General features: G+C 53.8%; 1 protein-coding gene across 1 annotated transcript in view; it reads right to left on the bottom strand.

Moving 5' to 3' along the window:
• LOC138752014 (plectin-like) overlaps positions 1 to 27,164 on the bottom strand; it is a 168,924-nt gene that overhangs the window by 119,904 nt on the left and 21,856 nt on the right. The window contains 6 exon segments of the mRNA XM_069915172.1: positions 5,048 to 5,202; positions 5,823 to 5,916; positions 8,227 to 8,354; positions 9,045 to 9,140; positions 9,939 to 10,058; positions 22,553 to 22,659. Of these exon segments, the coding sequence (XP_069771273.1) occupies positions 5,048 to 5,202; positions 5,823 to 5,916; positions 8,227 to 8,354; positions 9,045 to 9,140; positions 9,939 to 10,058; positions 22,553 to 22,659 (700 nt within the window).

Raw genomic sequence — 27,164 nt, 5'->3', positions numbered from 1 at the left:
AGGCCTTACCTGTCCGAAGAGGCCCGCTGCGGAGAGAGAAACCCGCTCCCTCAGGTCGGTAAATAATGGACTACAAAAATGGCTCGCTGAGCCGAGTAAAAGTGCGCAACCGCGCATGCGCGATGAAAAAAAACACACCGACGGGAGGGGGGACCAGCTGGGGAGTCGATCTCCACAGCCGGCAACGACAGCTGCAGAACACCTGCAGCAAGAAGAGACCACAGAAGACAATAGAAACAAGAAAGAAGAGAAGGAAAGGGCACCAAAGAAACAACAGATGGCCAACCCAGAGGAAGAAGAAGAGGAAGAGGAAGAGCACAGTGAAATAGAAGAAGAAGGGAAAGGCAAGACAAAGGTTTTACTTTCTCTTATTAAAGGATACATGGAGTCATTTAAAGAATGGCAAACACAGGAATTTAAGGATTTAAGAAAAAGAATAAACAACACAGAAGAGAAAATGAATAAAATGGAGATGACCTTAACAGAAATGGGAAAGAAAATGGACAAGATGGAAGAGCGGGCAGTAGCAGCAGAAATGGAGGTAGAAGACTTAAAAAAGAAATTGGAGGAATCTAATAAAAAAACTAAAGAGACACAAGAACTACTAGCTCAAAAAATAGATATAATGGAAAATTATAACAGAAGAAATAACATAAAGATAGTGGGCCTTAAGGAAGATGTAGAAGGCAAGAATATGAGGGAGTTTATAAAAGAATGGATACCTAAGGCCCTAGGATGTCCAGAACTACAGCAAGAAATGGAAATAGAAAGGGCACCTAGAGCATTGGCCCCTAAACCACAACCACAACAAAAACCAAGATCTATTGTAGTAAAATTCCTAAGATATACTACAAGAGAAAAGGTACTGGAGAAGACAATGGAAAAAGTAAGAGAGGGCAACAAGCCACTGGAGTATAAAGGGCAAAAAATCTTCATTTATCCAGATATAAGTTTTGAACTCCTAAAGAAGAGAAAAGAGTTCAATACAGCAAAGGCGATTTTATGGAAGAAAGGGTATAAATTTATACTAAAGCATCCAGCGGTATTGAAAATATTTATTCCAGGACAACAAAACAGACTATTCTCGGATCCAGAAGAAGCACGAAAATTTGCAGAACAATTACAAAAATAGACTGAGGGATGAAGACGGGTAATGAGAGTAAAAATGATCACGATTGATATGTATGCGGGTAAAGAGGTATAAGAGTGAATAGAGACAATGTGCATACGTGAATGTATCTGTACTTAGAGGAAAATATAGATAGTATAGACAAGAATTAATAAGGGAATGTAATGGAATAGAGAGAATAAGGAGGGAATTAAAAGAGTGACCTTTGTGACATATGAAAAGTGAAATCTTTTCTGGGGGGGGCGGGGTGGGGGGAAATAGCGGTCACTGCAAAATCAGTTGACGCTTGCGAGTGGATTCGCAAATCCAAATGGAGAGGGGAGATGTGGTTGTCCGACAAGGGATAAAGGACAACTCAGGAGGGGAAGGGGAGATTGGGGATAAATAAGATAGAAATAGGAGAATAAGGAAAATGTTGGATGTTGTAGGAATGTTGTCTTATAAAGAGTTGAAAATAAGAAAACAGAAATGGAAAAGGAGGAAAGGTAATGATGGAAAAACGGAAAGAGAAGATAAACAAAATATAAAAGGGCTACGCTGAACTATATGACTTTAAATATTAATGGAATACATAACCAAATTAAAAGGAAGAAACTACTAAATTTAAATGAATAAATGTATTCCATTAGAAAAAATAACATATAGGTTAAGAAATAATATTGAAATATTCGAACAAGTATAGGAGCCTTACATTAAATACAATAGCGAAAACCTCCCGGGGACAAACATTACCTAAGTTGATGGAAGGAGAAGGAAAGAAAAGAATGGACTCAGTAGAATTTCTGGTGTATTTTTGTTGAATGACAACATTGTCTGACTGGCTTAATGCAATCTAGATTGTATACCTAAAATGGATGAGGGGGGTGGGGGTGGGGGGGTGGCTTGGGAGGAGGGGGGGGGGGAGAAAAAGTCACTGTATATGTGTGAAAAAGAAATAGTGTATATCATGGCTAATGTGATTTATGGTGTGAAAAATAAAAAATTTAAAAAAAAGCATCAGATCAAAGGTCCATCCACAGGACCAAATGAGTGGCCGAGAGGATCACTGGAGTCTCTCTCCCTATGATCAACCGGGATCGTGGCCTGAAGAGGGTGGGCAAATCATTGAGGACCCCCTTCCACCCCGCACACAGCATCGTCCAGCTGCTCCTGCCAGGGAACTTCCCACAGGCAGCAAGGATGCTGGACAACTGCAAAAACAACTCTCCATGACTCTATTTATTAATATTTATTTTAATAACTGTATCTAGGTTCTGTGTATGTGTATCACTGGTCTGGACGAGTGGGGTGTACTGTTCAAATTACAGTTTATTGTCATCTGATTGAATGCATACAAGTGGATGAAACAGTGTTTTCCAGACCTCAGTGAAAACACCGCAAACACACATCCAGATCCAACACCTTCACACAGAAGTGATACACTGTAGGGGCTGAAGTGACCACTGCAACCTCGTGGCTGCCATTGTTTTTTACAATTGAGTGAGAGATAAATTTGTGTCCTTCGCCACAGGGGAGGTGCCGGACGATTGGAGAATGACAAATGTGGTCCCCCTGTTTAAACAATAGGGAGAATCCTGGGAATTATTGGCCAGTGAGTCTCACATCAGTGGAGTGTAAACTAGTGGGGAGGATTCTTTAGGACAGGATCGATGAGCATTTGGAGAAGTCCAGTCTACTTGAGATAGTCAGCAGGGCTTTGTGAATGGAAGGTCGTGCCTAATTGAGTTTTTTGAGGAGGTAACAAAAGAAATTGATGAGGGTCGGGCAGTTGATGTGGTCGACATGGATTTTAGCAAAGCAAGGTTCCCACACGAGAGACTCGTTCTGAAAGTCATGAGACACGGGATCAGTGGAACCTTGGCCGTGTGGATAAAAAAATTGGCTTGTAGAAAGAAATCAGAGAGCAGTTGGTGAAGGAAACTATTCTGCCTGGAGGTCGGTGACTAGTGGAGGGGCCGCAGGGATCTGTTCTGGGACCCCTGCTCTTTGTGATTTTTATAAATGACCTGGATGAAGAGGTGGAAGGATGGGTCAGTAAGTTTGTGGATGACACAAGGGTTGGAGGAGTTGTGGATGGAGCTGAAGGTTTTCGAAGGTTACAAGAGGATGTGATCAGGATGCAGAGTTGAGCAGAAAAGTGACAAATGGAATTCAATCCAGATAAGTATGAGGTGATGCATTTTGGAAGGACAAACCACAAGGCTGAGGACAGGGTTCATGGTCAGTTACTTAAGGGTGTGGATGAACAGAGGGACCTTGGGGTCCAAATCCATACATCACTAAGAGTATTGTGTCCAGTTCTGGTCACCTCATTACAGGAAGGATGTGGAGAGGAGGCAGAGCAGATTTACCAGGATGTTGCCTGGATTGGAAAACAAGTCTTATGAGGCAAGGTTCGCAGAGCTGGGACTTTTCTCTTTCTATCTTATTGATATCTTTCCTGTAGTTTGGTGACCAAAACTGCAAACAATCCTCCAAATTTGGCCTCACCAATGTCTTATCCAACTTGGCCATAACATCCCAATTCCTGTACTCAATACTTTGATTTATAAAGGCCAAGATGCCAAAAGCTCTCTTTACAACCCTGTCCATCTATGACGCCATTTTCAGGGAATTGTGTATCTGTATTCCCAGATCCTTCGGTTCTACCCCACTCCTCAGTGCCCGACCATTTACCGTGTACGTCCTTTCTTGGTTTGTCCTTCCAGAATGCAACACCTCACACTTGTCTGCATTAAATTCCATCGGCCATTTTTCAGCCCATTTTTCCAGCTGGTCCAGATCCATCTGCAAACTTTGAAAACCTTCTTCACCGACCACAACACCTCCAATCTTTGTGTAACCTGGAAACTTGCTGATCCAATTAACCACATTATCATCCAGATCACTGATATAGATGACAAACAACAATTGTCTCAGCACTGATTCCTGAGGCACATTATGTCACAGGCCTCCAGTCTGAGAAGCATCATCCACCACTACTCTCTGCCTTCTCCCATCCAGTCATTGTCAAATCCAGTTCACTACTTCACCATGAACTTTTCTGACTCACCTCCCATGTGGGATCTTGTCAAAGGCCTTACTAAATTCACGTAGACAACATCCACAGCCTTTCTTTCATCAACTTTCCTGGGAACCTCCTCGTAAAACTCTACAAGATTGGTTAAACACAACCTTCCATGCACAAAGCCATGTTGATTATCCCTAATTAGTTTCTGGTTATTCAAATAATTGTACATCTTATCTCTGAGAACACCTTTCAATAATTTACCTACTACTGATGTCAGGCTCACCGGCCTGTAACTTCCAGGGATATTTTTGGATCCTTTTTTTAAACAATGGAACAACATGAGCACCCCTCCCACTCCTCCAGCACCTTCCCCGTGGCCAAGGACATTTTAAACATTTCTGTCAGAGTCCCTATGACTTCAAAGTCCGAGAGAATATCTTGTCAGGCCCTGGGGATTTATCCATCTTATTTGCTTTAAGACAGCAAGCACATCCTCCTCTTTAATCTGTAAGGGTTCCATTACCTCATTGCTTGTTTTCCTGACTTCCCACGATTCTGTGCCCTTTCCCTGAGTGAAAACTGATGAAAAAAAAATTTAAGATGCCCCCCCCCATCTCTTTTGTCTCCATACAAAGCTGACCACTCAGATCTTCAAGCAGACCAATTTTGTCTTTTACAATCCACTACTGAATGGTTGAGCAGACTCAATGGGCCCTATTCTAACATCATGGCCCACACAAACACCCCCCCCAAGTGACAACACCCTAGAGACCTCACCCCTTGAGAACCCCTCTCACCTCCTTGGGAACATCACACCTCTCAGGGACCCTACTCCCCTCAAGGACCCCTTTTTCCCCACAGGAACATCACTTGCCCATCGAGGACACCTCACCTCTTAGGACCCTCACCTGCGATACATGGCCTCCGCCTGGGGGTGTTTCCCATCCTTCAGAGTCTGGACATCATTGAAGAGGATGCGGATCATACTGTCTGCCTTGTCCAGGTCGTGTTCCAGTAGAGCGCTGCTGGTTGGAGGCTTCCCTGCATTCACCAGACGGATGTCCTGTCCGAATAACACAACCATCACTCCTCTGTCCCGTCACTCCCCTGTCCCGTCACTCTCCTGTCCTGTCACTCCCCTGTCCCGTCATTTCCCCCTCCCCGTTACCCTCCCTCCCCCCTGTCACTCCCCCTCCCCATCACCCCCTCTCCCCGTCACTCCCCCCTCCCCATCACACCCCCTTCCCGTCACTCCCTCGCCCTCATAGCTATGTCCTTCTGGCATTACAAGGTCCACTCTTGCCGATCACATCCATAACTTGTTCTCCCATTCCCACCACACTCCTCTTCCACACTCCTTCTCTCTCACATTCCTTCTCTCCCACACCCCTTCTCCCCCCGCACCCCTTCTCTCCAACACTCCTCTCCCTCACCAGTTCTCTCCTGCACTCCTTCTCCCGCATCTTTCTCTCCCACACCCCTTCTCCCCACTCCTCCTGAACCCCTTCTCCCCCACTCCTTCTCCCTACTCCTTCTCCCGCACCCCTTCTCTCCTGCACTCCTCTCTCGCACTCCTTCTCTCGTATTCCTTCTCTCTTTCAGTCCTTCTCTCCCATTCTCCTTCTCTCCCACACTGTGTCACTGTTCCTCCCCCTTTGGCCCCTCCCTTCCATCATCACTCACCGCTTTGAGGAGGTTGTCTGAGTTTTTTAGCTGTCCCTCACAGATGTCTGATTCCTGTTCAATCTTCTGGATGATCCTCTGGAACCATTCGAGTCTGAGAACAGTGTGAACCGAAACAAACATCAGACACCTCAGGGATGTCGATCTCTCCCGGGTCCCTTCTCTCCTGAGTCCTTCGTCTTTACCATCCTGCCAAACCTACTTCATGTTGACCGGACACTTCTCCCTCCGTTCACGGTCTCTCTCTGTCTCCAACTCAGGACTGACACTGACCACAACCCTGACTCCCACTGCAACCTGACTACCAGCTCCTCTCACGCTGTCTCCCTGAGATCCTCACAGACTTTCTGCCTTTGTCGTGCCCGCTTTTGACAGGAGGCCTCTGTTCCAGGACATATGAGATCTGTTCCTTTTACAGGAAAACTGGCTTCCTCTCGCCTGTGGCCCACACGGCCACCTCCTGCACTTCCAACGTCTCTCGGAGTTCCATGCCTCTCTCCCCCTCCAAATGTGGATTGGGATATTTGTGTCCTCGCCTCTAAATAGACAATAGATGCTGGAGTAGGCCAATTGGCCCATCAATCCAATTACATCCAGCCCTCCTTTCCAACTGGAGACCACCACTACACACATGGATCCCTCCCCACCCCTCTCTGCCTTCCACAGAGATCATTCCCTCTGTGATTTCCATATCAGCTCATCCCTCCTCACCCACAGAACATTACAGCACAGAAAGAGGCCCATTCGGCCCCTCTTGTCTGGGCCAAACCATTTTTATGTCGTCCCACTGACTTGCCCATCCATATCCCCCCATATCCCCCCATCCCTCTCCCATCCATGCACCTGTCCAAACCCTTATTAAATGTTAAAATTGAGCCCACATTCTCCACTTCAGCGTGCAGCTTGTTCCACACCCCCACACTCTCAGTGTGAAGAAGTTCCCCCTCACATTCCCCCTAAACTTTTCCCCTTTCACCCTTAACCCATGTCCTCTGGTTTGTATCTCACCCACCCTCAGTGGAAAAAGCTGACCTACTCTCTGTCCCCCCTCATAACTTTAAACACCTCAATCAAATCTCCCCTCATTCTTCTATACTCCAGGGGATAAAGTCCTAACCTATTTAGCCTTTCCCGGTCTGGGCAATATCCTAGTAAATCTTCTCTACTCTCTTTCAATCTTTAGTTTGGTGACCAAAACTGCACACAATTCTCCAAATTTGGCCTCACCAATATCTTATACAACTTTACCATAACATCCCAACTCCTGGACTCAATACTTTGATTTATGAAGGCCAAGATGCCAAAAGCACTCTTTACAACCCTGTCCAGCTGTAAATGAGGGATGGGAATGAGGGACAAGGGATTGGAATGAGGGACAAGGGATGGGGATGAGGGATGAAGGATGGGGATTAGGGGACGAATGATGGGAATGAGGGACAGGGAATGGGAATGAGGGGACGAGGGATGGGAATGAGGGGATGAGGGATGGGAATGAGGAACGAGGGATGGGGATGAGGGATGGGAATGAGGAACGAGGGATGGGGATAAGGGATCAAGGATGGGGATTAGGGGATGAGGGATGGGAATGAGGGGACGAGGGATGGGAATGAGGGGAAGAGGGATGGGAATGAGGGGACGAGGGATGGTAATGAGGGGATGAGGGATGGGAAGGGGATGGGAATGAGGAACTAGGATGGGAATGAGGGAACGAGGAATGGGAATGGGAATGAGGGTACGAGAGATGGGAGTGGACGAGGGAAGGGAATGAGGGTACGAGGGATGGGAATGAGGAACGAGGGATGGGAATGAGGGGACGAGGAATAGGAATGGGAATGAGGGATGGGGATGAGGGACGGGGAATGGGAATGAGGGGACGAGGGATGCGAATGAGGGATAAGGGATGGGAATGAATGATGAGGGATGGGGATGAAGGATGAGGAATGGGAATGAGGGGACGAGGAATGAGAATGAAGGGACGAGGAATGAGAATGAGGGGACGAAGGATGGCAATGAGGGGACGAGGGATGGGAATGAAGGGACGAGGGATGGGAATGAGGGTTGAGGGATGGGAATGAGGGATAGGAATAAGGGATGGGAATGAGGGATGGGAATGAGGGATGGGAATGAGGGATGGGAATGGGAATGAGGGTTGGGAATGGAAATGAGGGGATGAGGGATGGGAATGAGGGACAAGGGATGGGAATGAGGGGACGAGGGATGGGAATGAGGTGACGAGGGATGGGAATGAGGGATGAGGGATGGGAATGAGGGGACGAGGGATGGGAATGAGGGATGAGGGATGGGGATAAGAGGTTTCCTTGGTTTGGAGCTGGCATGGACCGAGTGGGCTGTTGCGTGCCATTGCTAGCGTTCGCTGGTGAACGGCAGGGAACAGCAGACCAACCTCTCAAACTCAGCGCGGAGAACTCGCTCTCTCTCTAATATTGCGATGTGAAGCTTTCCCCATTCCTTCTCCACATCAATGGGGTGGTAACCGGTGGGAATCTTCAGGTGACCGTCCTGGATAGCACCCTATGTAAATACAGTCACACCGTACTCAATGAATATTGTGCCAAACCTCAGGGGCTTCCTACCACACCTGGGGAGAATCCCCTACATCTGGGTGACCCCCCCACACCCTGGGGAGATCCCCACATCCAGAGAGACCCTTACTCCCAGAGGAAACCCCATACATTAATCCGCACAGCCAGGGGAGACCCCTACACCCAGGGGGAACCCCCACACCCTGGGGAAACCCCTGCAGCCAGGGGAGGCCCCCCCACACCCAGAGGTCCTGCCTACACCCAGGGGAACACCCCCACACACAGGGAGTCCCCCTATACCCAGCGATGGTGTCCCAGAGAACCACAGAACATCACAGTTTAGAAATAGGCTGTTCAGCCCATCTTGTCCATCTCAATCTATTTATTCCATTTGTCCCATCGACCTGCACCCAGCCCACACCCCTCCCCTCCCTTTACCTATCCAATCTTCCCTCAAATGGTGAAATCGACCCACATCCACCTCCACTGGCAACTCAGTCCACACTCTCACCTCACTCTGAGTAAAGATGTTCCCCTGGAACATTCCACCTTTCACTCTGGACCCCTATCCTCCTGCCCTGAAGTCCATCCTGTTTGTCGGGTGTATTACACCCACAGACGCAGGTACAAACAATGCTGAAGATCAGGGAGGGAGAGTGCAGGCAGAGCCAGGACATACCTCCAGGGATTTGAAGACAGTTTTGCTGTGGATTTTCTCATTCTCTTTACTGGGCAAATCGGATTCTTTAAACTTGAGGAACTGCCTCCAAAGGACCTGGGGATCACAGGCAATCAATAGTTAAAGGCAGGGCAAGGGTCGCTGGACCCGAATCAGTTCAGCATCGATCACGGGGACAGGGGGTGACAGGATTGGTCAAGGGGACATGGGTTGACGGGATTGGTCACAGGGACAGGGGGGTGACGAGATTGGTCATGGGAACAGGGGGTGACGGGATTGGTCACGGGGACAGGGTTGACGGGATTGGTCATGGGGACAGGAGGTGACGGGACTGGTCATGGGGACAGGGGGTGATGGGATCGGTCTCGGGGACAGGGGATTATGGGATTGGTCATGGTAACAGGAGGTGACTGCATTGGTCATGACGACAGGGGATAATGGGATTTGTCATAGGGAGAGTGGGTGATGGGATCAGTCACAGGGACAGTAGATGACTGGATTTGTCATGGGGATGGGGTGATGGGATTGGTCACAGGAACAGTGGGCAATGGGATCGGACATGGGAACAGCTAGTGATGGAATCGGTCACGGAAACAGCGAGCGATGGGATTAGACACGGGAACAGCGGGTGATGGGATTAGACACAGGAACAGCGGGCGATGGGATCGTTCAAGGGAAGAGTGGGCGATGGGATTTGACACGGGAACAGCAGGTGGCAGGATGGTCACAGGAACAGCGGGCGATGGGAACGGACATGGGTACAGTGGGTGATGGGATCAGACAAAGGAACAGTGGGTGGCGAGATGGTCACACAACAGCGGGCGATGGGATCGGACATGGGAAAAATGGGAGTCGGGGTTGGTCCCTGTTCCGCCCTCCACTTCATCCACTCACCTCCATCTCCTCGTACATCCCTGGGAATCTTTTCTCCTCAAACATGCTGATGTGGTGGCGAATCCATTGCAGCAACAAAGTCACCAGCTCATAATATTCCTGCCACCTGAGTTCAATCTCCTGCAGTTACACAACGAACATAAACCAGATGTGCAATGGGAGGGGGTGGTCAGGACCGTGGTGTGGTGGTCAGGACTGTGGGCCAGATGTGCAATGGGAGGGGGTGGTTGGAACCGTGGGCCAGATGTGCAATGGGAGGGGGTGGTTGGGACCGTGGGCCAGATGTGCTATGGAAGGGGGTGGTCGGGTCCGTGGGTCAGATGTGGAATAGGAGGGGGTGGTCAGGACCGTGGTGTGGTGGTCAGGACTGTGGGCCAGATGTGCAATGGGAGGGGGTGGTTGGGACCGTGGGCCAGATGTGCAATGGGAGGGGGTGGTCAGGACCGTGGGTCAGATGGGCAATGGGAGGGGGTAGTCAGGACCGTGGGCCAGATGTGCAATGGGAGGGTTTGGACAGGACCGTGGGTCAGATGGGGAATGGGAGGGGGTGATCGGGACGGTGGGTCAGATGTGCAATGGGAGGGGTTGGTCGGTACCGTGGACCAGATGTGCAATGGGAGGGGGTGGTAGGGACCGTGGGTCAGATGGGGAATGGGAGGGGGTGGTCGGGACAGTGGACCAGATGGGGAATGGGAGGGGGTGGTCGGGACAGTGAACCAGATGTGCAATGGGAGGGGGTGGTCGGGACCGTGGGTCAGATGGGGAATGGGAGGGGTTCGTCGGGACCGTGGACCAGATGTGCAATGGGAGGGAGTGGTTGGGACCGTGGGCCAGATGTGCAATGGGAGGGGGTGGTCAGGACCGTGGGTCAGATGGGCAATGGGAGGGGGTAGTCAGGACCGTAGGCCAGATGTGCAATGGGGGGTTTGGACAGGACCGTGGGTCAGATGGGGAATGGGAGGGGGTGATCGGGACGGTGGGTCAGATGTGCAATGGGAGGGGTTGGTCGGGACCGTGGACCAGATGTGCAATGGGAGGGGGTGGTAGGGACCGTGGGTCAGATGGGGAATGGGAGGGGGTGGTCGGGACAGTGGACCAGATGGGGAATGGGAGGGGGTGGTCGGGACAGTGGACCAGATGTGCAATGGGAGGGGGTGGTCGGGACCGTGTGTCAGATGGGGAATGGGAGGGGTTGGTCGGGACCGTGGACCAGATGTGCAATGGGAGGGGTGGTCGGGACCGTGGGCCAGATGTGCAATGGGAGGGGGTGGTCGGGACCGTGGGCCAGATGTGCAATGGGAGGGTGTGGTCGGGACCGTGGGCCAGATGTGCTATGGAAGGGGGTGGTCGGGTCCGTGGGTCAGATGTGGAATAGGAGGGGGTGGTCAGGACCGTGGTGTGGTGGTCAGGACTGTGGGCCAGATGTGCAATGGGAGGGGGTGGTTGGGACCGTGGGCCAGATGTGCAATGGGAGGGGGTGGTCAGGACCGTGGGTCAGATGGGGAATAGGAGTGGGTGGTCAGGACCGTGGGTCAGATGGGCAATGGGAGGGGGTGGTCAGAACCGTGGGCCAGATGTGCAATGGGAGGGTTTGGACAGGACCGTGGGTCAGATGGGGAATGGGAGGGGGTGATCGGGACGGTGGGTCAGATGTGCAATGGGAGGGGTTGGTCGGGACCGTGGACCAGATGTGCAATGGGAGAGGGTGGTCGGGACCGTGGGTCAAATGGGGAATGGGAGGGGGTGGTCGGGACAGTGGACCAGATGTGCAATGGGAGGGGGTGGTTGGGACCGTGGGTCAGATGGGGAATGGGAGGGGTTGGTCGGGACCGTGGACCAGATGTGCAATGGGAGGGGGTGGTCGGGACCGTGGGCCAGATGTGCAACGGGAGGGGGTGGTCGGGACCGTGGGCCAGATGTGCAATGGGAGGGGTTGTCGGGACCGTGGGCCAGATGTGCTATGGAAGGGGGTGGTCGGGTCCGTGGGTCAGATGTGGAATAGGAGGGGGTGGTCAGGACCGTGGGTCAGATGGGCAATGGGAGGGGGTGGTCAGGACCGTGGGCCAGATGTGCAATGGGAGGGTTTGGACAGGACCGTGGGTCAGATGGGGAATGGGAGGGGGTGATCGGGACGGTGGGTCAGATGTGCAATGGGAGGGGTTGGTCGGGACCGTGGACCAGATGTGCAATGGGAGGGGGTGGTCGGGACCGTGGGTCAGATGGAGAATGGGAGGGGGTGGTCGGGACAGTGGACCAGATGTGCAATGGGAGGGGGTGGTCGGGACCGTGGGTCAGATGGGGAATGGGAGGGGTTGGTCGGGACCGTGGACCAGATGTGCAATGGGAGGGGGTGGTCGGGACCGTGGGCCAGATGTGCAATGGGAGGGGGTGGTCGGGACCGTGGGCCAGATGTGCAATGGGAGGGGGTGGTCGGGACCGTGGGCCAGATGTGGTATGGAAGGGGGTGGTCGGGTCCGTGGGTCAGATGTGGAATAGGAGGGGGTGGTCAGGACCGTGGTGTGGTGGTCAGGACTGTGGGCCAGATGTGCAATGGGAGGGGGTGGTCAGGACCGTGGACCAGATGTGCTATGGGAGTGGGTGGTCGGGACCGTGGGTCAGATGGGGAATGGGAGTGGGTGGTCAGGACCGTGGGTCAGATGGGGAATGGGAGGGTTTGGACAGGACCGTGGACCAAATGTGCAATGGGAGGGGGTGGTCGGGACCGTGGGCCAGATGTGCAATGGGAGGGGGTGGTCGGGACCGTGGGCCAGATGTGCAATGGAAGGGGGTGGACAGGACCGTGGACCAGATGTGCAATGGGAGGGGGTGGTCAGGACCGTGGACCAGATGTGCAATGGGAGGGGTTGGTTGGGACCATGGTCTAGATGTGCAGTGGGAGGGGGTGGTCGGGACAGTGGGTCAGATGTTCAATGGGAGGGGGTGGTCAGGACCGTGGACCAGATGTGAAATGGGAGGGGGTGGTCGGGACCGTGGACCAGATGTGCAATGGGAGGGGGTGGTCGGGACCGTGGACCAGATGTGCAATGGGAGGGGGTGGTCGGGACAGTGGGTCAGATGTTCAATGGGAGGGGGTGGTCAGGACCGTGGGCCAGATGTGCAATAGGAGGGGGTGGTCGGGACCATGGACCAGATGTGCAATGGGAGGGGGTGGTCGGGACCGTGGGCCAGATGTGCAATAGGAGGGGATGGTCAGGACCGTGGGCCAGATGTGCAATGGGAGGGGCTGGTCAGGACCATGGGCCAGATGTGGAATAGGAGGGGGTGGTCGGGACCGTGGGCCAGATGTGCAATGGGAGGGGGTGGTCGGGACCGTGGGCCAGATGTGGAATAGGAGGGGGTGGTCGGGACCGTGGGCCAGATGTGCAATGGGAGGGGGTGGTCGGGACCGTGGGCAAGATGTGCAATGGAAGGGGGTGGACAGGACCGTGGACCAGATGTGCAATGGGAGGGGGTGGTCAGGACCGTGGACCAGATGTGCAATGGGAGGGGTTGGTTGGGACCGTGGTCTAGATGTGCAGTGGGAGGGGGTGGTCGGGACAGTGGGTCAGATGTTCAATGGGAGGGGGTGGTCAGGACCGTGGACCAGATGTGAAATGGGAGGGGGTGGTCGGGACCGTGGACCAGATGTGCAATGAGAGGGGGTGGTCGGGACAGTGGGTCAGATGTTCAATGGGAGGGGGTGGTCAGGACCGTGGGCCAGATGTGCAATAGGAGGGGGTGGTCGGGACCATGGACCAGATGTGGAATGGGAGGGGGTGGTCGGGACCGTGGACCAAATGTGCAATGGGAGGGGGTGGTCGGGACCGTGGGCCAGATGTTCAATGGGAGGGGCTGGTCAGGACCGTGGGCCAGATGTGCATTGGGAGGTGCTGGTCAGGACTGTGGGCCAGATGTGCAATGGGAGGGGGTGGACGGGACCATGGGCCAGATGTGGAATAGGAGGGGGTGGACAGGACCGTGGGCCAGATGTGGAATAGGAGGGGGTGGACAGGACCGTGGGCCAGATGTGGAATAGGAGGGGGTGGTCAGCACCGTGGGTCAGATGTGCAATGGAAGGGGGTGGTCAGGTCCGTGGGCCAGATGTGCAATGGGAGGTGGTGGTCAGGACCGTGGGCCAGATGTGCTATGGAAGGGGGTGGTCGGGTCCGTGGGTCAGATGTGGAATAGGAGGCGGTGGTCAGGACCATGGTGTGGTGGTCAGGACTGTGGGCCAGATGTGCAATGGGAGGGGTTGGTCAGGACCGTGGACCAGATGTGCTATGGGAGGGGCTGGTCAGGACCATGGACCAGATGTGGAATAGGAGGGGGTGGTCGGGTCCATGGGCCAGATGTGCAATGGGAGGGGGTGGCCGGGACCGTGGGCCAGATGTGGAATAGGAGGGGGTGGTCGGGGCCTTGGGCCAGATGTGCATTGGGAGGGGGTGGTCGGGACCGTGGGCCAGATGTGCAATGGAAGGGGGTGGACAGGACCGTGGACCAGATGTGAAATGGGAGGGGGTGGTCGGGACCGTGGACCAGATGTGCAATGGGAGGGGGTGGTCGGGACAGTGGGTCAGATGTTCAATGGGAGGGGGTGGTCAGGACCGTGGGCCAGATGTGCAAAAGGAGGGGGTGGTCGGGACCATGGACCAGATGTGCAATGGGAGGGGGTGGTCGAGACCGTGGGCCAGATGTGCAATGGGAGGGGGTGGTCAGGACCGTGGACCAGATGTGCAATGGGAGGGGGTGGTCGGGACCGTGGACCAAATGTGCAATGGGAGGGGGTGGTCGGGACCGTGGACCAAATGTGCAATGGGAGGGGCTGGTCAGGACCGTGGGCCAGATGTGGAATAGGAGGGGGTGAACAGGACCGTGGGCCAGATGTGGAATAGGTGGGGGTGGTCAGCACCGTGGGTCAGATGTGCAATGGAAGGGGGTGGTCAGGACCATGGGCCAGATGTGCAATGGGAGGGGGTGGTCGGGACCGTGGGCCAGATGTTCAATGGGAGGGTGTGGTCGGGACCGTGGACCAGATGTGCAATGGGTGGGTGTGGTCGGGACCATGGGCCAAATATGGAATAGGAGGGGGTTGTCGGTACCGTGGACCAGATGTGGAATAGGAGGGGGTGGACAGGACCGTGGGCCAGATGTGGAATAGGAGGGGGTGGTCAGCACCGTGGGTCAGATGTGCAATGGAAGGGGGTGGTCAGGACCATGGGCCAGATGTGCAATGGGAGGGGGTGGTCGGGACCGTGGGCCAGATGTTCAATGGGTGGGGGTGGTCGGGACCGTGGACCAGATGTGCAATGTGTGGGTGTGTTCGGGACCATGGGCCAAATATGGAATAGGAGGGGGTGGTCGGTACCGTGGACCAGATGTTCAATGGGAAGGGGGTGGTCGGGGCCGTGGGACAGATGTGGAATAGTAGGGGGTGGTCGTTACCGTGGACCAGATGTTCAATGGGAGGTGGTGATCTGGACCGTGGGCCAGATGTGGAATAGGAGGGGGTGGACAGGACCGTGGGCCAGATGTGGAATAGGAGGGGGTGGTCAGCACCGTGGGTCAGATGTGCAATGGAAGGGGGTGGTCAGGACCGTGGGCCAGATGTTCAATGGGAGGGGGTGGTCGGGACCGTGGGTCATATGGGGAATGGGAGGGGGTGGTCGGGACCGTGGACCAGATGTGCAATGGGAGGGGGTGGTCGGGACCGTGGGCCAGATGTGCAATGGGAGGGGGTGGTCGGGACCGTGGGCCAGATGTGCAATGGGAGGGCGTGGTCGGGACCGTGGACCAGATGTGCAATGGGAGGGGGTGGTCGGGACCGTGGACCAGATGTGCAATGGGAGGGGGTGGTCGGGACAGTGGGTCAGATGTTCAATGGGAGGGGGTGGTCAGGACCGTGGGCCAGATGTGCAATAGGAGGGGGTGGTCGGGACCATGGACCAGATGTGCAATGGGAGGGGGTGGTCGGGACCGTGGGCCAGATGTGCAATAGGAGGGGATGGTCAGGACCGTGGGCCAGATGTGCAATGGGAGGGGCTGGTCAGGACCATGGGCCAGATGTGGAATAGGAGGGGGTGGTCGGGACCGTGGGCCAGATGTGCAATGGGAGGGGGTGGTCGGGACCGTGGGCCAGATGTGGAATAGGAGGGGGTGGTCGGGACCGTGGGCCAGATGTGCAATGGAAGGGGGTGGACAGGACCGTGGACCAGATGTGCAATGGGAGGGGGTGGTCAGGACCGTGGACCAGATGTGCAATGGGAGGGGTTGGTTGGGACCGTGGTCTAGATGTGCAGTGGGAGGGGGTGGTCGGGACAGTGGGTCAGATGTTCAATGGGAGGGGGTGGTCAGGACCGTGGACCAGATGTGAAATAGGAGGGGGTGGTCGGGACCGTGGACCAGATGTGCAATGAGAGGGGGTGGTCGGGACAGTGGGTCAGATGTTCAATGGGAGGGGGTGGTCAGGACCGTGGGCCAGATGTGCAATAGGAGGGGGTGGTCGGGACCATGGACCAGATGTGGAATGGGAGGGGGTGGTCGGGACCGTGGACCAAATGTGCAATGGGAGGGGGTGGTCGGGACCGTTGGCCAGATGTTCAATGGGAGGGGCTGGTCAGGACCGTGGGCCAGATGTGCATTGGGAGGTGCTGGTCAGGACTGTGGGCCAGATGTGCAATGGGAGGGGGTGGACGGGACCATGGGCCAGATGTGGAATAGGAGGGGGTGGACAGGACCGTGGGCCAGATGTGGAATAGGAGGGGGTGGACAGGACCGTGGGCCAGATGTGGAATAGGAGGGGGTGGTCAGCACCGTGGGTCAGATGTGCAATGGAAGGGGGTGGTCAGGTCCGTGGGCCAGATGTGCAATGGGAGGTGGTGGTCAGGACCGTGGGCCAGATGTGCTATGGAAGGGGGTGGTCGGGTCCGTGGGTCAGATGTGGAATAGGAGGCGGTGGTCAGGACCATGGTGTGGTGGTCAGGACTGTGGGCCAGATGTGCAATGGGAGGGGTTGGTCAGGACCGTGGACCAGATGTGCTATGGGAGGGGCTGGTCAGGACCATGGACCAGATGTGGAATAGGAGGGGGTGGTCGGGTCCATGGGCCAGATGTGCAATGGGAGGGGGTGGCCGGGACCGTGGGCCAGATGTGGAATAGGAGGGGGTGGTCGGGGCCTTGGGCCAGATGTGCATTGGGAGGGGGTGGTCGGGACCGTGGGCCAGATGTGCAATGGAAGGGGGTGGACAGGACCGTGGACCAGATGTGAAATGGGAGGGGGTGGTCGGGACCGTGGACCAGATGTGCAATGGGAGGGGGTGGTCGGGACAGTGGGTCAGATGTTCAATGGGAGGGGGTGGTCAGGACCGTGGGCCAGATGTGCAAAAGGAGGGGGTGGTCGGGACCATGGACCAGATGTGCAATGGGAGGGGGTGGTCGAGACCGTGGGCCAGATGTGCAATGGGAGGGGGTGGTCATGACCGTGGACCAGATGTGCAATGGGAGGGGGTGGTCGGGACCGTGGACCAAATGTGCAATGGGAGGGGGTGGTCGGGACCGTGGACCAAATGTGCAATGGGAGGGGCTGGTCAGGATCGTGGGCCAGATGTGCATTGGGAGGTGCTGGTCAGGACCGTGGGCCAGATGTGCAATGGGAGGGGGTGGACGGGACCGTGGGCCAGATGTGGAATAGGAGGGGGTGGACAGGACCGTGGGCCAGATGTGGAATAGGAGGGGGTGAACAGGACCGTGGGCCAGATGTGGAATAGGTGGGGGTGGTCAGCACCGTGGGTCAGATGTGCAATGGAAGGGGGTGGTCAGGACCATGGGCCAGATGTGCAATGGGAGGGGGTGGTCGGGACCGTGGGCCAGATGTTCAATGGGAGGGTGTGGTCGGGACCGTGGACCAGATGTGCAATGGGTGGGTGTGGTCGGGACCATGGGCCAAATATGGAATAGGAGGGGGTTGTCGGTACCGTGGACCAGATGTGGAATAGGAGGGGGTCGACAGGACCGTGGGCCAGATGTGGAATAGGAGGGGGTGGTCAGCACCGTGGGTCAGATGTGCAATGGAAGGGGGTGGTCAGGACCATGGGCCAGATGTGCAATGGGAGGGGGTGGTCGGGACCGTGGGCCAGATGTTCAATGGGAGGGGGTGGTCGGGACCGTGGACCAGATGTGCAATGTGTGGGTGTGTTCGGGACCATGGGCCAAATATGGAATAGGAGAGGGTGGTCGGTACCGTGGACCAGATGTTCAATGGGAAGGGGGTGGTCGGGGCCGTGGGACAGATGTGGAATAGTAGGGGGTGGTCGTTACCGTGGACCAGATGTTCAATGGGAGGTGGTGATCTGGACCGTGGGCCAGATGTGGAATAGGAGGGGGTGGACAGGACCGTGGGCCAGATGTGGAATAGGAGGGGGTGGTCAGCACCGTGGGTCAGATGTGCAATGGAAGGGGGTGGTCAAGACCGTGGGCCAGATGTTCAATGGGAGGGGGTGGTCGGGACCGTGGGTCATATGGGGAATGGGAGGGGGTGGTCGGGACCGTGGACCAGATGTGCAATGGGAGGGGGTGGTCGGGACCGTGGGCCAGATGTGCAATGGGAGGGGGTGGTCGGGACCGTGGGCCAGATGTGCAATGTGAGGGGGTGGTCGGGACCGTGGGCCAGATATGCTATGGAAGGGGGTGGTCGGGTCCGTGGGTCAGATGTGGAATAGGAGGGGGTGGTCAGGACCGTGGTGTGGTGGTCAGGACTTTGGGCCAGATGTGCAATGGGAGGGGGTGGTCAGGACCGTGGACCAGATGTGCTATGGGAGGGGCTGGTCAGGACCATGGGCCAGATGTGGAATAGGAGGGGGTGGTCGGGACTGTGGGCCAGATGTGGAATTGGAGGGGGTGGTCGGGTCCTTGGGCCAGATGTGCAATGGGAGGGGGTGGTCGGGACCGTGGGCCTGATGTGCAATGGAAGGGGGTGGACAGGACCGTGGACCAGATGTGAAATGGAAGGGGGTGGTCGGGACTGTGGACCAGATGTGCAATGGGAGGGGGTGGTCGGGACAGTGGGTCAGATGTTCAATGGGAGGGGCTGGTCAGGACCGTGGGCCAGATGTGCAATAGGAGGGGGTGGTCAGGACCGTGGGCCAGATGTGCAATGGGAGGGGGTGGATGGGTCCGTGGGCCAAATGTGGAATAGGAGGGGGTGGACAGGACCGTGGGCCAGATGTGGAATAGGAGGGGGTGGACAGGACCGTGGGCCAGATGTGGAATAGGAGGGGGTGGTCAGCACCGTGGGTCATTTGTGCAATGGAAGGGGGTGGTCAGGACCGTGGGCCAGATGTGCAATGGGAGGGGGTGGTCGGGACCGTGGGCCAGATGTTCAATGGGAGGGGGTGGTCGGGACCGTGGACCAGATGTGCAATGGGAGGGGGTGGTCGGGACCATGGGCCAAATATGGAATAGGAGGGAGTGGTCGGTACCGTGGACCAGATGTTCAATGGGAAGGGGGTGGTCGGGGCCGTGGGACAGATGTGGAATAGGAGGGGGTGGTCAGGACCGTGGACCAGATGTGCAATGGGAGGGGGTGGTCGGGACCATGGGCCAAATATGGAATAGGAGGGGGTGGTCGGGGCCTTGGGCCAGATGTGCATTGGGAGGGGGTGGTCGGGACCGTGGGCCAGATGTGCAATGGAAGGGGGTGGACAGGACCGTGGACCAGATGTGAAATGGGAGGGGGTGGTCGGGACCGTGGACCAGATGTGCAATGGGAGGGGGTGGTCGGGACAGTGGGTCAGATGTTCAATGGGAGGGGGTGGTCAGGACCGTGGGCCAGATGTGCAATAGGAGGGGGTGGTCGGGACCATGGACCAGATGTGCAATGGGAGGGGGTGGTCGAGACCGTGGGCCAGATGTGCAATGGGAGGGGTGGTCAGGACCGTGGACCAGATGTGCAATGGGAGGGGGTGGTCGGGACCGTGGACCAAATGTGCAATGGGAGGGGGTGGTCGGGACCGTGGACCAAATGTGCAATGGGAGGGGCTGGTCAGGACCGTGGGCCAGATGTGCATTGGGAGGTGCTGGTCAGGACCGTGGGCCAGATGTGCAATGGGAGGGGGTGGACGGGACCGTGGGCCAGATGTGGAATAGGAGGGGGTGGACAGGACCGTGGGCCAGATGTGGAATAGGAGGGGGTGGACAGGACCGTGGGCCAGATGTGGAATAGGAGGGGGTGGTCAGCACCGTGGGTCAGATGTGCAATGGAAGGGGGTGGTCAGGACCATGGGCCAGATGTGCAATGGGAGGGGGTGGTCGGGACCGTGGGCCAGATGTTCAATGGGAGGGTGTGGTCGGGACCGTGGACCAGATGTGCAATGGGTGGGTGTGGTCAGGACCATGGGCCAAATATGGAATAGGAGGGGGTTGTCGATACCGTGGACCAGATGTGGAATAGGAGGGGGTGGACAGGACCGTGGGCCAGATGTGGAATAGGAGGGTGTGGTCAGCACCGTGGGTCAGATGTGCAATGGAAGGGGGTGGTCAGGACCATGGGCCAGATGTGCAATGGGAGGGGGTGGTCGGGACCGTGGGCCAGATGTTCAATGGGAGGGGGTGGTCGGGACCGTGGACCAGATGTGCAATGTGTGGGTGTGGTCGGGACCATGGGCCAAATATGGAATAGGAGGGGGTGCTAGGTACCGTGGACCAGATGTTCAATGGGAAGGGGGTGGTCGGGGCCGTGGGACAGATGTGGAATAGGAGGGGGTGGTCGTTACCGTGGACCAGATGTTCAATGGGAGGTGGTGATCGGGACCGTGGGCCAGATGTGGAATAGGAGGGGGTGGACAGGACCGTGGGCCAGATGTGGAATAGGAGGGGGTGGTCAGCACCGTGGGTCAGATGTGCAATGGAAGGGGGTGGTCAGGACCGTGGGCCAGATGTTCAATGGGAGGGCGTGGTCGGGACCGTGGGTCATATGGGGAATGGGAGGGGGTAGTCGGGACCGTGGACCAGATGTGCAATGGGAGGGGGTGGTCGGGACCGTGGGCCAGATGTGCAATGGGAGGGGGTGGTCGGGACCGTGGGCCAGATGTGCAATGTGAGGGGGTGGTCGGGACCGTGGGCCAGATATGCTATGGAAGGGGGTGGTCGGGTCCGTGGGTCAGATGTGGAATAGGAGGGGGTGGTCAGGACCGTGGTGTGGTGGTCAGGACTTTGGGCCAGATGTGCAATGGGAGGGGGTGGTCAGGACCGTGGACCAGATGTGCTATGGGAGGGGCTGGTCAGGACCATGGGCCAGATGTGGAATAGGAGGGGGTGGTCGGGACTGTGGGCCAGATGTGGAATAGGAGGGGGTGGTCGGGTCCTTGGGCCAGATGTGCAATGGGAGGGGGTGGTCGGGACCGTGGGCCTGATGTGCAATGGAAGGGGGTGGACAGGACCGTGGACCAGATGTGAAATGGAAGGGGGTGGTCGGGACCGTGGACCAGATGTGCAATGGGAGGGGGTGGTCGGGACAGTGGGTCAGATGTTCAATGGGAGTCGGTGGTCAGGACCGTGGGCCAGTTGTGCAATAGGAGGGGGTGGTTTGGACCATGGACCAGATGTGCAATAGGAGGGGGTGGTCGGGACCGTGGGCCAGATGTGCAATGGGAGGGGGTGGTCAGGACCGTGGACCAGATGTGCAATGGGAGGGGGTGGTCGGGAACGTGGACCAAATGTGCAATGGGAGGGGGTGGTCGGGACCGTGGGCCAGATGTTCAATGGGAGGGGCTGGTCAGGACCGTGGGCCAGATGTGCAATGGGAGGGGGTGGACGGGTCCGTGGGCCAGATGTGGAATAGGAGGGGGTGGACAGGACCGTGGGCCAGATGTGGAATAGGAGGGGGTGGACAGGACCGTGGGCCAGATGTGGAATAGGAGGGGGTGGTCAGCACCGTGGGTCAGATGTGCAATGGAAGGGGGTGGTCAGGACCGTGGGCCAGATGTGCAATGGGAGGGGGTGGTCGGGACCGTGGGCCAGATGTTCAATGGGAGGGGGTGGTCGGGACCGTGGACCAGATGTGCAATGGGAGGGGGTGGTCGGGACCATGGGCCAAATATGGAATAGGAGGGGTGGTCAGTACCGTGGACCAGATGTTCAATGGGAAGGGGGTGGTCGGGGCCGTGGGACAGATGTGGAATAGGAGGGGGTGGTCAGGACCGTGGACCAGATGTGCAATGGGAGGGGGTGGTCGGGACCATGGGCCAAATATGGAATAGGAGGGTGTGGTCGGTACCGTGGACCAGATGTTCAATGGGAAGGGGGTGGTCGGGGCCGTGGGACAGATGTGGAATAGGAGGGGGTGGTCGTTACCGTGGACCAGATGTTCAATGGGAGGTGGTGATCGGGACCGTGGGCCAGATGTGCAATGGGAGGGGTGATCACGCCCACGGGCCAGATGCTGCATCATTCAAATTAACCGCAAATGTCTGTACATCCTTTGTGAGTTCATTACCCCAACACTCCACCCAGACAGCACCTCATGGTCTTAACAGCAATGGTTTTGGCCCATCCTGTCACAGTAATGTGCCAGTTCCACGCGCATCAGTTGCTGAAGGTGCAGCTTCTGTCAGAGTACTCACATTGGCTCGGACTCCTGACTCCACACTGGGGACCCTCGGCAGAGCATCATACAGGGAGGATACGTAGGTGATAATGGACTTCTCGTCGGGGTGGGCAACATCCACGTCTGCAGGGCAAGAGAATCATTTGAATGGAGAACATCAAGGATGTGGAGCTGTCCAGAAGCTCAGAACCGTAGGACATTACAGCACAGAAACAGGCCCCTTCAGCCCTTTGAGTCACACACATCAGGCCCTTCAGCATAGACTGGGGAAGGAAGACCTTTTCTACTGGATATCCCCCCTATGCCCCCCACAGTGAACCTGAGCATACCACAACTCTTCCTTACCATCCTGTTGATTTGCATGGACCTGAACCCCCAGATCTCTAAGCAGGTCAGCATTTTACATTATCTGCTCCCCAGCGCTCTGGGACCTCTCCTATCATCACTGATGCCAGGATCTTTGTCTTGGCCCAAGCAATTTCTTCTCTCCCCTCGTTCATTAACTGGGGAAATAAACAGAATCAGACTCCTCAGAAGCTCCAACACCAGCTCTTCCTGATCCCCAAGTGACCTCATACGTGAGGCTCCCTCTCAGTGTCCACGTCCTCCTCCTGGGTAAACACTGATGGAAAGTACTCCTCACCTCGATGAAGTGCACAAGCCAAAACATTTCTTCTATCTCTTCATCTTGGCTATTTCAAGGACACTGTTTGACCTGCTAAGTTTCTCCAGCATCGTGTTTTCACTTCAATCCCGGTGTCCTCAGGGTCTACAGGCTGCAGCGGTTGGTCCGTGTCCTCGGGGTCTGAAGGCTGCAGCAGTGGGTTCGTGTCCTCGGGGTCTGCAGGCTGCAGCGGTGGGTCCATGTCCTCGGGATCTGCAGGCTGCAGCAGTGGGTCCGTGTCCTCAGGATCTGCAGGCTGCAGCGGTGGGTCCGTGTCCTCGGGATCTACAGGCTGCAGCAGTGGGTCCGTGTCCTCAGGGTCTGCAGGCTGCAGCAGTGGGTCCGTGTCCTCGGGGTCTGCAGGCTGCAGTGGTGGGTCTGTGTCCTCGGGGTCTGCAGGCTGCAGTGGTGGGTCGTGTCCTCGGGATCTGCAGGCCGCAGCAGTGGGTCCGTGTCCTCAGGGTCTGCAGGCTGCAGTGGTGGGTCTGTGTCCTCAGGATCTGCAGGCTGCAGCGGTGGGTCCGTGTCCTCGGGGTTCAAGCTTTTTCAGGAATTAAAAGCTTTAGGTTCTGTTCCTGGCTTTTTAAATTTTATCTGAGGGAGCCTCTCTTATTTCCAACAGATCATAAATGTTAGAAATTGAAAGGTTGTAAATCAAAAATTGCATCAATATAAAGTTTAATCGGGGGAGTCACGTGATGGAGTAGTGGCCGGACGGTGAACTCCAGCCCTCTCCAGAAAAGTCGGGAAAAACAAGAGAAAATACAAAGGCACAGAAATACAAGTTAAAGAAAAGTGAGTATAAAGGTGGAAAGAAGATGGAGACAAAAGGAGAAAAATCAAAATCAACGGAAAGAAGAGAGGAAGAGAAGACAACGGAGGAAAAAGGTGAAGGCCTTACCTGTCCGAAGAGGCCCGCTGTGGAGAGAAGACCCCACTACCTCAGGTCGGTAGAAAGAGAACTACAACAATGGCTCACAGAGCCGAGTAAAAGTGCGCAACCGCGCATGAAAAAAAACACACCGACGGGAGGGGGGACCAGCTGGGGAGTCGATCTCCACAGCCGGCAACGACAGCTGCAGAACACCTGCAGCAAGAAGAGAACACAGAAGACAATGGAAACAAGAAAGAAGAGGAGGAAAGGGCAGCAAAGAAACAACAGATGGCCAACCCAGAGGAAGAAGAAGAGGAAGAGGAAGAGCACAGTGAAATAGAAGAAGAAGGGAAAGGCAAGACAAAGGTTTTACTTTCTCTTATTAAAGGATACATGGAGTCATTTAAAGAATGGCAAACACAGGAATTCAATGATTTAAGAAGAAGAATAAACAACACAGAAAAGAAAATAAATAAAATGGATATGACCTTAACAGAAATGGGGAAAAAAATGGACAAGATGGAAGAACGGGCAATAGCAGCAGAAATGGAGGTAGAAGACTTAAAAAAGAAATTGGAGGAATCTAATAAAAAAACTAAAGAGACACAAGAATTACTAGCCCAAAAAATAGATATAATGGAAAATTATAACAGAAGAAATAACATAAAGATAGTGGGCCTTAAGGAAGATGTAGAAGGCAAGAATATGAGGGAGTTTATAAAAGAATGGATCCCTAAGGCCCTAGGATGTCCAGACCTACAGCAAGAAATGGAAATAGAAAGGGCACATAGAGCATTGGCCCCTAAACCACAACCACAACAAAAACCAAGATCTATTGTAGTAAAATTCCTAAGATATACTACAAGAGAAAAGGTACTGGAGAAGACAATGGAAAAAGTAAGAGAGGGCAACAAACCACTGGAGTATAAAGGGCAAAAAATCTTCATTTATCCAGATATAAGCTTTGAACTCCTAAAGAAGAGAAAAGAGTTCAATGCAGCAAAAGCGATTTTATGGAAGAAAGGATATAAATTTACACTGAAGCATCCTGCGGTATTGAAAATATTTATTCCAGGACAACAAAACAGACTATTCTCGGATCCAGAAGAAGCACGAAAATTTGCAGAACAATTACAAAAATAGACTGAGGGATGAAGACGGGTAATGAGAGCAAAAATTATCACGATTGATATGTATGTGGGTAAAGACAAAAATAGACTGAGGGATGAAGACGGGTAAGGAGGGTAAAAATGACCACGATTGATATGTATGCGGGTAAAGAGGTATAAGAGTGAATAGAGACAATGGGCATATGTGAAAGTATCTGTAATTAGAGGAAAACATAGAGAGTATAGACAAGAATTAATAAGGGAAGGTAATGGAATAGAGAGAATAAGGAGGGAACTAAAAGAGTGACCTTTGTGACATATAAAAAACGAAATCTTTTCTGGGGGGGGCTGGGTGGGGGAAAAGAGCGGTCACTGCAAAATCAGTTGACGCTTGCGAGTGGATTCGCAAATCCAAATGGAGAGGGGAGATGTGGTTGTCCGACAAGGGATAAAGGGCAACTCAGGAGGGGAAGGGGAGATTGGGGATAAAGAAGATAGAAATAGGAGAATAAGGAAAATGTTGGATGTTGTAGGAATGTTGTCTGGTAAAGAGTTGAAAATAAGAAAACAGAAATGGAAAAGGAGGAAAGGTAATGATGGAAAAACGGAAAGAGAAGATAAACAAAATATAAAATGGCTACGCTGAACTATATGACTCTAAATATTAATGGAATACATAACCAAATTAAAAGGAAGAAACTACTAAATTTACTGAAAAAGGAAAAAATAGATATAGCATTTGTCCAAGAAACACATTTAACTGAATTGGAGCACAAGAAATTAAAGAGAGATTGGGTAGGACATGTAACAGCAGCATCGTATAATTCAAAAGCAAGAGGAGTGGCTATATTAATTAGCAAAAATGTGCCATTTAAAATAGAAGAGGAAATAATAGATCCAGCAGGGAGATATGTTATGATAAAATGTCAGATATATTCAGAGCTTTGGAATCTACTTAATATATATTCACCTAACGAAGAAGATCAAAAGTTTATGCAAGATATCTTTTTGAAGGTAGCTAATACGCAAGGGAACATACTAATAGGAGGGGATTTCAATCTGAATTTGGATCCAAATATGGATAAAACGGGGAAAAAAATTAACAGGAAGAACAAAGTAACCAAATTTATAATTAAATCAATGCAAGAAATGAAACTTGTGGACATATGGAGGAAACAAAACCCAAAAGAAAAGGAATACTCATACTACTCGACTAGACATAAAACATACTCAAGGATAGACCTATTCCTGTTATCAGCCCACATACAAGGGAGAGTTAGGAAAACGGAATATAAAGCTAGACTATTATCGGACCACTCACCCCTGTTATTGGCAATAGAGCTAGAAGACATCCCTCCAAGAATGTATAGATGGAGATTAAACCCCATGCTACTTAAAAGACAGGATTTTAGAGAATTTATTGAAAAACAATTAAAAATGTACTTTGAAGTAAATACGGAATCAGTGGAAGATAAGTTTATACTATGGGACGCAATGAAAGCATTCATTAGAGGGCAAATAATAAGTTATGCAACCAAGATGAAGAAGGACTATAATCAGGAAACAGAGCAGTTGGAAAGGGAAATAATAAACATAGAAAAAAAATTAGCAATAAAGGAAGATACAACCAAAAGAAGAGAATTGGCGGATAAAAAAATAAAATATGAAACATTACAAACATATAAGGTGGAGAAGAATATAATGAAGACAAAACAGAAATATTATGAACTAGGTGAAAAAACACACAAAATCTTAGCATGGCAGCTTAAGACAGAGCAAACTAAGAAAATGGTATTGGCAACAAGGAAAAAAGACAAACAAATTACATATAATCCAAAAGAAATTAAGGAAAACTTCAGAGAATTCTATGAACAATTATACCGAACCGAAAACGAAGGGAAAGAAGGGAAAATAGATGAATTTTTGACTAAAATTGAACTACCAAAACTACAAATAGAGGAACAAAATAAATTAACAGAAC

The sequence above is a fragment of the Narcine bancroftii genome, chromosome 1 (genome assembly GCF_036971445.1).
Source record: "Narcine bancroftii isolate sNarBan1 chromosome 1, sNarBan1.hap1, whole genome shotgun sequence".
NCBI lineage: Eukaryota > Metazoa > Chordata > Chondrichthyes > Torpediniformes > Narcinidae > Narcine > Narcine bancroftii.
This window is presented reverse-complemented; position numbering and strand designations above follow the sequence as displayed.